The sequence below is a fragment of the Canis lupus genome, chromosome 2 (genome assembly GCF_011100685.1).
Source record: "Canis lupus familiaris isolate Mischka breed German Shepherd chromosome 2, alternate assembly UU_Cfam_GSD_1.0, whole genome shotgun sequence".
NCBI lineage: Eukaryota > Metazoa > Chordata > Mammalia > Carnivora > Canidae > Canis > Canis lupus.
Window position 1 is genome coordinate 66,184,444 of NC_049223.1, and position 13,647 is coordinate 66,198,090.

At 42.9% G+C, this 13,647-nt stretch overlaps 1 protein-coding gene across 14 annotated transcripts in view; it reads left to right on the top strand.

Annotated features, from left to right (window-relative positions):
- The window catches only part of ABCC12 (ATP binding cassette subfamily C member 12), an 82,731-nt gene that overhangs the window by 16,073 nt on the left and 53,011 nt on the right, over positions 1-13,647 (top strand). For 12 of the 14 annotated variants that reach the window (XR_005355838.1, XR_005355839.1, XR_005355841.1 and 9 more), the window contains 7 exons: positions 1,311-1,458; positions 4,748-4,903; positions 7,017-7,164; positions 7,454-7,687; positions 9,355-9,528; positions 9,987-10,134; positions 13,212-13,378. Coding sequence is in view for 9 of the 14 variants with exons in the window: in XM_038531126.1 (XP_038387054.1) it covers positions 1,340-1,458; positions 4,748-4,903; positions 7,017-7,164; positions 7,454-7,687; positions 9,355-9,528; positions 9,987-10,134; positions 13,212-13,378 (1,146 nt within the window). In the remaining 5 variants the exon portion in view is untranslated. The remainder of the gene's footprint in view (positions 1-1,310; positions 1,459-4,747; positions 4,904-7,016; positions 7,165-7,453; positions 7,688-9,354; positions 9,529-9,986; positions 10,135-13,211; positions 13,379-13,647) is intronic. The other 2 variants (XM_038531125.1, XM_038531130.1) reach the window with 1 other exon arrangement.

A 13,647-nucleotide genomic window follows, 5' to 3' on the forward strand; every position in this document is an offset into this window, starting at 1 on the left:
CTCCTAGACATGGCCAAGAGGGGCTAGAGCCAGTTCATGGGCCACTTCAGGGTCCCACAGCCAAGACCAAGGTCTGTATGTCCATTACCTGATACATGGATGGGCAAGACTCTTGGGTTTCTTGGCATATAGTGCAGGATTCCACAACTCCCAGAAAGGCACTTTTGTTTGTGAATAGATGCCAAATTGTTATTGGGAGCAGGGGAGACACGAACAAAGGCTGTCTTATTCAGCCATGATGCTAGTGTCACTACCACATATATTCTTGAGTAAGTCCTTTCCCTTCTTTGGGGCTCTGTTTCCTCTTCTGTATAATGAAGAGTTTGTAAAAGATTGAATTTGAGAACAATTCCGACTCTGTAATTGATTTATCAGTTATTAAAACCTTGATGGGAATTGGTTTATTTGATGTTTCTAGCCATGAAAACTTCCTGAGAAAATTTCTGGGAATGGGACCACCATATATATTTAATAGTGAGGTCTCTAATTATAAGTGACAGAAAGGAGACCAAGACAGTTTGGATAAAAAGGGAGAATTCATCCCTAGCATACAGAGAGGGAGGTGTTATGGAACCCTAGAGGAAGAATAGAGCTGGGTCTTAGGGAGGGACTGAAATAAGGAATAGGAAAACCTGTAAGGATTATTCTTTATTCATTAAGTTTAGGTGATTGGTGAATATGGTGGTTGGTTTATAGACTGGACAGGCACTCCAGAAAGTGTTTTCTCCACCTAGATTATTGGGTTTCCTTAAGAGTAGTGGTCCTAGAAATAGAGGGCGTGGGCTTGCCCAGTCCTGAGGGGTAGTCTCATTGAAGGTCTCTAGCTCTTTGGTATAGGGCAATGTGGATGTATAAGCTCCTGGGTATCTGAGAGAAGCAGGAAGAAAAAGGGTGTGTGTGTGTATGTGTGTGTATGCCAAACTTCACTCTGTGTGAAGTAAATTTGTGTGATAGCAAACATACCATCCTGGAGCTCTTTTTTTGGTTTGGGATTCAGACTGGCTCCCAACAGAAAATTCACAATAGACTTTCTTCTCCCAGTCAACCCAAACTGGGAAAGAAGAGGCACTGAATGTCCTTGCTAATAAGGAAACCTCAGAGTGGAGTTGAGGGATGTGGCAGGTTTTTGGCCACACCTCAAACCCCATCCCCCATCTGCCCCATAAATGTAGAAAGCTAATTGATAAAACTGTCTAAGGGGTTGAAGCAAGGAAGCTGATCTGGGTAGAGTCTGGGTGAAGTAGGGACTGGCTGATCCCATTCCAGAGTGTCGTCATTCCTCAGTGACCTTCCTCATCTCTGTGCTGCAGAGTGAAAGTGTCCCTAGGCCACCATCAGGATGGTGGGTGAAGGCCCCTACCTTATCTCAGATCTGGATCGGCGAGGCCAGCGAAGATCGTTTACAGAAAGATATGACCCCAGCCTAAAGACCATGATCCCGGTGAGACCCTGTGCAAGGTAAGCCAGAAAGAGGATTGGATGGAGGGCCAGGGTGGAACCTCCAGAATTAGTTTCTCCCCATCAGGAGAGTAGGCACTGGCTCTGGCCCCCATGCTGGTGCTCTATATGCTTGTCCTTTGGTCATCCATCCATCCATCCATCCATCCATCCATTTATTAACCACTTCTTTATTCCCATTATCCTTTGGTGAGAGGGAGACAATATCCAATGTTTAAGGACAGCTTTCATTGTGCCAGCCCAAGTTGTTCAAGTACTTTACAAACATGGCCTCATTCACTTTTCACAACCACCATGGAAGTATTGTTATCTTTATCTGATAGGTGGGGAACTGAGGCATAGAGAAGGTAAGTAAGTTCATCAGTTAGCTTTTTCTTTGTAACAAACAAACTTTCTGTTAACACTTAGAAGCCTAAAACGATCGCCATTTAGTTAGCATACAGTTTTATGGTTGGGTCAGCAATTTGGTCTGAGCTTAGCTGGGTGATTCATTTGGTCTTGACTAGGCTTACTTATAAATCTGCTGGTCAGCAATGTGGTTTACTTCTCAGGGTCAGTTGACTGTAGGCTGGGGCAATGGGGACAGGTGAGCCACATGGGCTATCAATTCTCATTAGGGTATCCTGGGCTTGATCACTTAGTAAACTGCCAAAACGATGAGTGGAAGCATATAGGTTTTCTTGAGACTCAGGCTCAGAACTGGCACCCCATTTCTTTCACAGCATTCTATTTGCCAAATTAAGTCACAAGTCAGCCCAGATTCAAAGTGTAAAGAAATAGATCTACAGAGGGAAGCAGCTGCAAGCTCACATTCCAAGGGGAATGGATCTACTCTATACAGGTGGGGAGAGGGAATTGGATCAGTTTTGAACCTGTAGGATTGGGACACATGCAGCCTGACTTTTAAGCTCACATGCTTAACTAGAATATGATATGATATGATATGATATGATATATTATTAATATTGTATTAGTCACAATATTATAAAATTCTGCCTTTTTTTTTTTAACCTAGAAAGGGCCCTGTGTCCTCTGAACAGCAGAAGGCCAAGTAGCATCCCCTTAGAGAGGTGACACAATGTTGCTCTCTCCTACAACCTCTGGATGGAAGATGTACCTTGATCCCTCTAAAAGGAGGGATGAAGTTTGAAAGGTGGAGGAATAGGCTACCATTTCCTTAGCCCCAGGCAGGAAAAGAGTAACTACCCATTGTTTTGGCTAAGTTTATAATTGCTTTGTGGAGAGGCAATGTTGTGTAGTGCTTAAGAGAATGATGGGACCCTGGAGTCAGCAAGCAGTGGCTTTGAGTTATTGTTCCACCACTTACCAACTGTAAGATTTTGGTCAAGTACTTTAACTTCTCTGTATCATGATGTTCTTGTCTATGAAATAGGGTCATTAAACTACTCTTCTGTACATTTCGCTGATTTGTTTTAAGAATTCTATGAGGTAATGTATGACTTTATCATAAAAGCCACCTTTTAGGAAATTTTACTATTTGCTGGGGACATAGTACCTTGTTAATACTCTCTTAGCTTGAATTCTCCAAAAGCAGAGTCTGAGCTGAGAACTTGGTAGCTCATTTAGGAGGTGATCCCAAGAAGCAAGAGGCAAAATTTAGGGGAAGTGAGGCAGGGAAGGACAATATAGTGTCATCAGTGTCACTGCTGTAGGAATGGGGACTGGATTCTACTAGGACCTCCTGAGAAAGTGTACAGTTTTCCACCCAAAGAATGGAGAATGCATTTATCCAGGGGTTCCTATACTCCATTTGTTAAGATTTGCCCCTGGAGGCATCAGCCCTCTACAATTCTGGGCTGCATTTAGGCTCCTGAGAAGGTACTAAAACAGGTAGTGAAACGCAGCATAGCTCACATTTGAGATGGGATACTCAGCCTTAGCTAGCATGACACTGTCCTCTATAGCTGAGATCCGAGGTCTGTATGACAAGAGTCTGTGACTCAGGGCATCCGGACAGCATCTGCTACAAATATAAAACTCTTACAGTGTCCAGAATATACTAATCACTTAATAATCAGTAGACATTACTCCAGGTCTCTGATTTTATTCTGTCTTAGATGGTTAATTTCTCAAGGGCAAAACCAAGGTCTTTTCCTCCTCCATTTCCTCTTCCTTTTCTTTCTTTTCTTCCTTCCTTCTCCTTGGCTGTTTACTCTTTCTCCTCCTCCTCCTCCTCTTTTTACTTCTTTGTTCTCCTTTTCCTTCTGCACCTCTCTGTTTCTTCTTTTTACTCCTCCCTTTCACCTTCCTCATCCTCCTTTTTTTAATCTGTTAGCTAATATGTATGTAGCCATAGCACTTTAAATGTTTTAATTCATTTTATCCTTCTGATCTGCAGAACCATGAGTTTGCCTCCATCACGTGCCTGATTAGGTAGCCTCCCTGCCCCTCCACCATGGTGGCATGACTTGCTCTGCACCTTCCCCATCCTTCTGAGAGCACAAGATATGGACCCTACTCCTCTGATACTTAGCTTCTGGGTCTTTATTTCCTCATGACAAATGGGTCAGGTGTCCTCTTTCACATGGGATGGTCATGAGACTTGAACATTGGTTAATGTTCAACACTGGCTCACTAAAAGAATTCCCTGGTTAGTAACATTTATCAGTTCTTATGGTGTGACCATGCCTAACATAGCGGATTTCAAGCCAATGTGATGTCACTGACTGCCAAATTGAAAAGAGATGAGCATTAGCACCCTGTTATGAGGTATTTCTACCATATAGATACAATAGATTTACAAAATCTAAAGATCATAGATACTAGCAAAAACTAGTAAAATAATTAAGAAGTGATGAGTTTCAAGTACTTATTACCTTTGTCCTTAAGATAATTTATTTAAAATTATGAAATTTTTGTTAAAGATTTTATTTATTCATGAGAGACACAAAAAGAGAGAGGCAGAGACATAGGCAGAGGGAGAAGCAGGCTCCATGCAGGGAGCCTGATGTGGGACTCGATCCCAGGACTCCAGGATCACGCCCTGAGCCGAAGGCAGACGCTTGACCGCTGAGCCACCCAGGCATCCCTAAAATTATGAAATTTTGAATATTGGCTGTGTTTAGCAACTAACTTGTAAAACTCCTGAAAATCTTACAATCAGCTCTCACAAGCTGATTGGTGCTGGTCCCAGCACACACCACTGCTCAAAGGGCTAACGGGTGGGAATCATGGCTTCTAGTGTGGCTGTGATTATTAAGAGCTCAAGCCAGGGACTCAAGGCGTTGACCACTATGCCCTGGAACATGGAGTATCTCATTTGTCTTAGGCTGGCATCCAACCCTGTGGATGATGCAGGGCTACTCTCCTTTGCTACGTTTTCCTGGCTCACACCAGTGATGGTTAGGGGCTACAAGCACACACTGACTGTGGACACCCTGCCTCCGCTGTCACCATATGACTCATCGGACACCAATGCCAAAAGGTACCAGGATTCACTTGGGTCACCTCAGGAGAGGAGCCTACCCTATACAGGGGCCCATGAGCCTTTGAGTTCTCCCCCTCCCCAGGTGTGGAAATGGACACTTCTAGGTCCTTGGGGGCCCTCTTTGGTGGCTGCTGGGTTGGGCTGACTGAACTTGTTGTCCCAGTCTCTGGGAAGGTGAGGTATGGGGAGAGTTGGTGTGGAAAAAGGACTGCTTGTGAGCTACAGCCAGAAGCTGAGGACCATGCTGGCTGGGCTGTCGCTAGTTTGTAGGAGTACTACATCAGGACAAAGGTGGCCAGAATTTCACTTTGCACTGTGCTGACCAGACCCACCTGGGCTGCTGCTACATGCAGCTCCACACATTGTATTTTTACTTCAAAAATCATTATTGGGCTTTTATATTGCAAAATATGTTTAGGCTGAAGCAAATGAAGACACCAATATTTGATAATTTTGACTTGCAAAAAATGTAAATTGCATCGGTTCAACCTAATTCATATTCATTCTAAAAATGTTAAAGCAATAGACATTTTAAGCCCTACGAGTATCTCTACCATACTCCTGCTTTGCTCCCCAGAGGTCAGCATTGTTAAAAGTTGATGTTGATCTGTCCAGAATTTTTTCTACTCTGATTAAGCACACCCTGTGGTACCATCTTCTGCAGATCAGTACCTCTTATTGTTCCTCTCACTTGCACATCACGTTTTTTTTCTTTAAACAAAGTGAAGCATACTACAGAATCAATCATTTTGCTATTTTCAGTAAGCATTTATAAAGACTTTTTCCACATCAGCATAAGGATAAAGACATTAACTTCATTCTTTCTACAAGCTGCTTTGACCTTTGAGGTTGGGATGAGTCATAATGTCTTAAACAATGGGGAACTTTTCTAAGTCTTCTCTGCACTTATTTCTTCTGGGAGTCTTCTTATCTTTGGCCACCTGGGGTAAAGTGCAAGGCATAGTCTGGAGTATGTGGTTATAGGGCTGAGAGTTTTAATCATGGTCTTGCAATTGTTTCTACAACTGTGGTTCCCTTCACCCATGTACTTCAGATATCTCATTCAGTAGTAATTCCCCAGATCATAGTCTGGAGAAAGTTGCTAGTGAGATCAGACAGAAGGGGCAGCATTTTCCTTCTACTTCTCTGGTCCAAACTTCTCTTTCTGTTTTTAATGTTTCCTTCCATCTATTCAACATCAACTTGGATCCACTTCTCTTCTATGCTATGCCTACTCCTAGGTGAGCTTATCCACTGCAAAGACTCAACACCAAACACAACCTTAATAATATGCCACTTCATATCTAAAGCTATATATACTCTTCTCCTCTTCTTGACAAACTCCATTCACATGGTTGGTTGAGCCAGAAAATTGGGATTTGTTGTCCTGTTGTCTCTGTCCATCCTCCTCAAATGCACTTCCCTTAAATCCAGTGTCAAACCTCTGCCACTTCTGCCCTGGATATCAACAGTCTCCTCCTGTGGTCCCCATGCCTTTGTTCCCCTATAATCCACTATTTTCACAGCAATCTGAATGTTCTTTTAGATATGTAAAATGATCTTATCATTTTGGCTTAAAAACCTGCAATGGCTTCTTTTGCTCGGGAAAATAAACTTAAACTCCTTCCTGAGAACTATGAGGTCCCATGGGATTTGTTTGGCTCTGCCCCTCCTCCCAGTGTCATGTCAACTCTTTCTTCCTTTACCACACTTCTGTCATACTGGCCTTCTTTCAGATCTTTGAAATGGACAAACTCTTTACTGCCCTGGGGAAGATTACTCTTGTCATTTTTCTGTTGTCTCTCTCTCTCTCTCTCTTTTTTTTAAATCGAACTGGTATTGTGCCAGAGATGGGCAGTAGGAGCAGGAAATGAAGTGCCCAAGTGTCAGGTACCAGCTTGTGCTCATGCCAAGGCTTTGTTTTTCTGCTCCTCCCATACCCCACCTGCTCTGGAAAATAAGAAAAGAGAATCAGTGGTGCTTGTGTGGAGGCACCACTGCTAGGGATGAGGGTTGTGTTGAGAACACTTGAGAGGTTTGTTCATCAAAGTAACTTCAAATAGCAAGTGGAAATGAAATCCCTTTTCTTCTTCTTGTTCTTTCATCACAGATTTCGAATCCTTTGGGATGAAGAGGTAGAAAGTGTGGGTCCTGAGAAAGCCTCTCTGGGCCGAGTGGTCTGGAAATTCCAGAGGACACGTGTTTTGATGGATATTGTGGCCAACATCCTGTGCATTATCATGGCAGCCATAGGGCCGGTGAGTGGGGGTGGCCCTTTTTCTGCCTTGTCAAATAGGTCCCCAGATTGGCAAAGAATGCCATTAGTTACTTTCTCTACGAGCTGGTGGGTTTAGTACATTGTCATTATCTTTGAGCTCCTTGGGGGCAAATTTTCATAAAGCTAATCCTTGACAAGCACAGCAGCAGCCACTGAAATTAATTAAAAAGTTTGCCTCATAAAGTCAGCTTGCTGACATTATCTGAGGCTTCCTATATCAACCTCAACCTCCAATGGCTCTTTCCTCTCTCCATTGTGCTATTTTACAGACAGTTCTCATTCACCAAATCCTCCAACAGACCGAGAGCATTTCTAGGAATGTCTGGGTTGGCATTGGTCTGTGCATGGCCCTTTTTGCTACTGAGTTTACCAAAGTGCTCTTCTGGGCCCTTGCCTGGGCCATAAATTACCGCACAGCGATCCGATTGAAGGTGGCTGTCTCCACCCTGGTTTTTGAAAACCTGGTGTCCTTCAAGACACTAGCACACATCTCTATTGGTGAGGTAAGCTGGCCAAGAGTTTAATTTTAGAAAATTAAATCCTAAGTTTTCTGAAATTGAATGAGATATGCTTCCTGGATAATGCATATGCCTTTTATTTGTCCAATGTCCTACCCATTATATCCCAACATTCTGCTAAATGAGATGATGGAGACTCAAAACATTAGAGGAGTTCAGTGAAAGGAGGGCTCCATTCAAGCTGGGGAATTTGGAAAGGCTTCCCTGTTTCAACTGAGACAGGGCATGGGGGTAACCTCATTCAATCCCTTTGATTGTCAAAAAGGACACTGAGGCAGTATGGAACACACCACAGGCACAAAAAAATGAGTGAGCAATTGGTCCAATGTTTCTGCCTGTGTCGAGTTTGGAGTCCTAAAGTTATAGTAAAGACTACATCTGCTGGACTTCAGGATCTATCTTTCTTTCTTTTCTTTCTTTCTTTCTTTCTTTCTTTCTTTCTTTCTTTCTTTCTTTCTTTCTTTCTTTCTTTCTTTCTTTCTTTCTTTTCCTTCCTTCCTCCCTCCCTTCCTTCCTTCCTTCCTTCCTTCCTTCCTTCCTTCCTTCCTTCCTTCCTTCCTTCCTTCTGAGAGAGGGGGGAGAGAGAGAGAGAGGGTGGGGGAGAGAAGCAGAGGGAGAGAATCTCAAGCAGGTTCAATGCCCAGTACAGAGCCCATTTTGAGGCTCTATCTCACAGTCAGAAGATAACTGACAAGAGTCAGAAGCTAACCAATTGAGCCACCCAGGTGCCCCGAATTTATATCTTCTTAAGCCCTTGAGCCTTAGCAATAAGATAAGCCTAAGCAATAAGATTCTCATCATTTACACAAAATATTTCCCTAGTCAAGGGAACTCCAGGTGGTATAAGGTAAGGGAGAAGCCTTGCCTCTTTCTTATAGTTGCTCTTTCATTATGTCCAAAGCATCCCGTATCACTGAAGATGAACTTGGTTGCATAGAATAAGAAAATCCAAAATAACAGTAGATTAAGCAAGATTAGTTTGTTCCACTCTTTGTAAAAGTAGTCTGGAAGAGAGTAACTCAGGGCTGGTATGAACACTTCTGGATCTTCGTACCTTTCTTTGTCACTATGCCAGCACATGGCTCCCATAATGGCTCAGGATGGATGCTGGAGGTCCCGCCATGCCAGTCATGTTTCAGATAGCTGGTAAGATGAAGGAGAGAAGAATAAGGTATATGTCCTCTAAATTGACTTGGCTCCCTATAAGAATGCATTCTCAAACTCCCATTTGACACTTTTGGCTTTTATCTCATTGCCCTTGACACAGTCACATGGCCATACTCTTTCCACAAGGGAGGCTGAAAAATGTAATTTTTAAGCTGGGCACATTGCTGCTCTGAATAAAGCAAGAAGAAGAGATAGATAAAGAGTAGGCAGCCAGCCATCTCTCCAGCATGCTCTTAGATGGTAATATTTATTACTCTTTTTGTCAAGATTTCTTCATTGGGACTCTCAGTCCTAAAAGATGGGCCTCTCCAAAATTAGATCAGCATGAGAGCCATTCATCATGTTGGTCCCCTGATGATACCCCTCCCCCTTAAGGCAGTTTTTTCTCTTCTCTCCTCAGACCCCTCAACCATTCTGAAAGCCTTCAGTTGAGGAGATGTTTGCATGAAGCTTCCAAAGCCTGAACCCATGTGCTTTCTTTCCAGGTGCTCAATACATTATCAAGTGACAGTTATTCCTTGTTTGAAGCTGCCTTGTTTTGTCCCTTGCCAGCCACCATCCCTATCTTAATGGCTGTTTGTGCAGTATATGCCTTTTTCATTCTGGGGCCCACAGCCCTCATCGGGATATCTGTGTACATCATATTCATCCCCATCCAGGTAATGGCAGGCCTTTGCAATTGTAACTGCTGTACGCTTGCATTTTGCACACATGTTCTCACTGAATTGGATAGAAGGCTTCATTTCCAGGGCAGGGACTTGAAGCCTATGCCCCCACTTTGTGCTCACAAATGTACTTTTTTTGTTGTTGGCACAGTGTATTATTTTTTAAGAACTTGAATTTGAATGCCCTAGGGGAGGGGTACATGCTTTTCAATTTGTCAAAGTCCCCAACAATCTCTTTGCATCCTAGCAATTCATGTATTTTTATCACCTGTCTGATCATCAGTGGTGTGCCCTGGTCCACATTAGCTGCCACAACTCAAGGGAAAGATGGCAAGAATCTCAGGCCAGCTTCCCTTAGAACTTTTCCTGGCACTTCTACTCTGATCCCTGAATTTTTAGGCCAACTGCAACTCAGCAATTCTCTCTGAACACTGTTTATACCTTGATTTCAGATGTTTATGGCTAAGCTCAATTCAGCTTTCCGAAGATCAGCAATTTCAGTGACAGACAAGCGAGTTCAGACAATGAATGAATTTCTGACCTGCATCAAGCTGATTAAAATGTATGCCTGGGAGAAATCTTTTACCAATACCATTCAAGGTAGGATGTGCAGGTGCTTGAAGAATTACTTACCCTGTAGAATGTGCTCTTCTAAGGGGTTGTTAAGGTTCCTGGGGCCAGGCATTGCAGAAAGGGGGCTGTGGGGGTTCCCTGAGCTGCTTTGCAGGCTTTTCAAAGGATTACAGAGATTTTAATAGACGCAGGCATCTGTTCTGATGAACCCAAGTGCTCACTCACCAGGTGAGCGACATATGGTTTAGCCTTTATGAAGGCATGTGGATATTGGTACTGACCAGTTACCTTTTACCAAAAAAGAAAAAAATCACTAAAAAATTATGAGAAGAAGAGCTGTCTTAAGCTATTTCCTTGACTTAGAAGATGTCTACACATATACATGCACACACTCACATATATATCTCCTTGCCTGCAGCAACCTCATCATGATTGGATGACCCCTTGATTTGACATTCCTTGCACAGATACGAGGACACATATATAGCTTTTTTAAAAAGATATTAAAACCATTACAATCAAATATAAATGCAAATCTAATTGCAGGGAACATTTACATAATTGCTGACATAGACTCAGGTGGTTGGCCAGTTAATGATCTGAACCACTGTTACAATTGATTCTCTGGATCTACAATTACACTTTTAGACCAGCGTGTAATTGGGCCTGAAGCTGTGTATCCATGTTTTAGGGAGTGGCTTACAAAACTTGCTTCTGAGCTTGCCAAAGGAAGTGCTGCAGGTTAGAACACTGGCAGCCCAATGGAATCTTCCTTGAAGACCCAGAAACACTTCCTCACACATTGAACTCTAGTACAATGATTTGATTAAATTTGATTCCATTTGACTTAGTCCAATTTAATTCAACTCAATTTAACTTGAGTCAGTTTAATTCAATAAATATTTATCAACTTCCTACTATGTGCAAGGTCATAAGCTCAACAATAGCTATAAGTTTGTTGACTCCATGTCTAGAATATATCTGGAATCTACTTCTCTTCATTCCACTGCCACCCTAGTGTAAGCCAATATTCTCTCCTTTCTGGACTGTGGAAAGAACTTCTGAATTCAATACTTGCTTTCTTCCTTCCTCCTAAAATCCATTATGTACTCAGAAACCAGTGTGACCTTTTAAAAATGTCAATCAGATCCTGTCCTTCTCTGCTAAAAAATCTTTAGTGGTTTATTATCACACTTAGATTATTCCAATTTAGGACTTTTGATTTAAATCCAAATTCCTTTATGTGGCCTATTAGATCCAACATGATCTGACACCTGATGACCTCTCTAATCTCATCACATCTTGTCCTAACCCTTGATAACTTGCTTGAGCCATGCAAACCTGCTGTCTTTTTTTAGAACAATATCCATGCTCATTCATACCTCAGGATCTTTGCAGTTGCTGTTTCCTCTGCCTGAAATGCTCTTGTGCTAGATGTTCATGGCAACCTTGTGACTCCTTTTAATGTCACTAACTCAAGGTGGCCTTCTTGATTACAGTTCTAAGCAGGTCCATTCCTGACCAGTTCCTTTTAATCACTTCACCCTGTTTATTTCTTTCATATCATCCAACAAATTTATAATGGTAGAATTTGTCTATCTCCTCTATGGAAAGAGAGCTGAGAGTCTGTTTACTCCTATGTAACCAACACCAAGCACAGCATGAGGCCAATATAAACATCAGGTTAAAATTTGTTGAATGAGTAAACACATGAATTAACTGTAGGGTGAAATGGGGAAAATGGTACAAAGGAGAAGCTCCAGGGGGGTGAGAGGGTGAGCATATCGTGTTGGAGAGATCAAGAAGAGCTTCATGGCAGAAGTGGCATTTTAGAAAGGCTTTGAAGGATAGCAAGGGCTCAGATACAGACAGCGCTGGGGAGGACTCCCAGCAGAAGCAAAGGCCTAGAGGTGAATATTCGAGGGTGTGCTTGGGGAAGAGGAGGTGTGTGGTATCGTAGAGGCAAAGGGCATATGGACAGCAGAACTTTGCACCACAGTAGAACTGGGTTCCAATTCTGCATGACCACTTAAAAGGCAAGTTACTTAATCTGCTGTGACTTTCCTGTCCTGCCAGAGGGCATAATAATAGTTCCTCCCTTGTCACACAGTGAGGAGAGTGATCAAATGAAGGCATTGTGCAGTGCTCAGCAGAGCACTCAGTAAGAATGGTGATGGCCCCATGTTGTTAGTGTGAAAAACATTTTTGCAGAAAAGGCTGGAATTGGAGTTAGGAACTTTAAACACCAGGAGAAGGAGGCTTGAGTTTGACTTGTAAGCAGCACAGAGGCATGGACCCCATCTGGACTTACAAAAGGGAGAAATAGGGGATCCCTGGGTGGCTCAGCGGTTTAACGCCTGCCTTTGGCCCAGTGCGCGATCCCAGAGTCCCGGGATTGAGTCCCACGTCGGGCTCCCGACATGGAGCCTGCTTCTTCCTCTGCCTGTGCCTCTGCCTCTCTCTCCTCTCTCTGTGATGATCATGAATAAATAAATAAATAATCTTAAAAAACAACAACAACAACAAAAAAGGGAGAAATACTCTTGGGCTCTTGTAGCTATACCTGGAACACAAGAGAGGAGCCCAAATGCGACAGTCTTCAGGCTTGGCACATGTGTTTTGTTTGGTCTTTACAGTATTTAAAAGCTTCTTTCAATTAGTCCCCAACACTTACAAGTGTAAGTGAAAGACGTCCCACAAAATTCCAGATCCCAGACTTTGGGACAGTTGAAGGTGTAGGGACCCTGAGCAGCCCTGCACTGAGATGTAGCTTCCCCTTGCACTGAGGCATGTGGTCTCCATTTTGCTACACCCCACACTCTCCCTCTGGTCTTAATCTCTTCCCACTCCCTTCATTTACATTATTTGCCAACTCCTGTACACATCCAAGTATATGACTCTTAACACAGAGAATCAGGATTGGAAGAGGCCTCAGAAACCATCCAGTATGGCAGCTGACATGCACTAAGCTCCCAGTTTGTGTACAGGGCTCTCCATACTTCGTCTCATTTAAACTTCATATCAGGAATCCTTAATACTTTTTTGCAGGAGGATCAGGTATGGATAAATACATTTCTTGGTGCTGCAAAATAAATCCATTATAGACTGTTTTCTATTTACAGATATAAGGAAGAGGGAAAGGAAATTACTGGAAAAAGCTGGATTTTTCCAAAGTGGAAACTCGGCCCTGGCTCCCATTGCATCTACCATAGCCATTGTATTGACATTCACCTGCCACATACTCCTGAGACGCAGGCTCACTGCCTCAGTGGTAAGAATCATCTCTAGAACTGTCCTCCTTCACACTCCAACACGTCACACTCCCTGCTGGCAAAGGCCCAGCACTGGCATCAGAATACCCAATCACAGAAGGGTCAGTATTTGACCTTGACTTTTAAAATCAAGTGCTTGGGCTGACAAGGAGCTCAGGAGAGTCTAACGTGACTCTTAACCAGTCTTATGTCAGTGCAGGGGTAGTGGTTAATGTTGAAACACAATCTGATATTTAGAAAACAGAACTGAAATCAGATGAGCACTTGG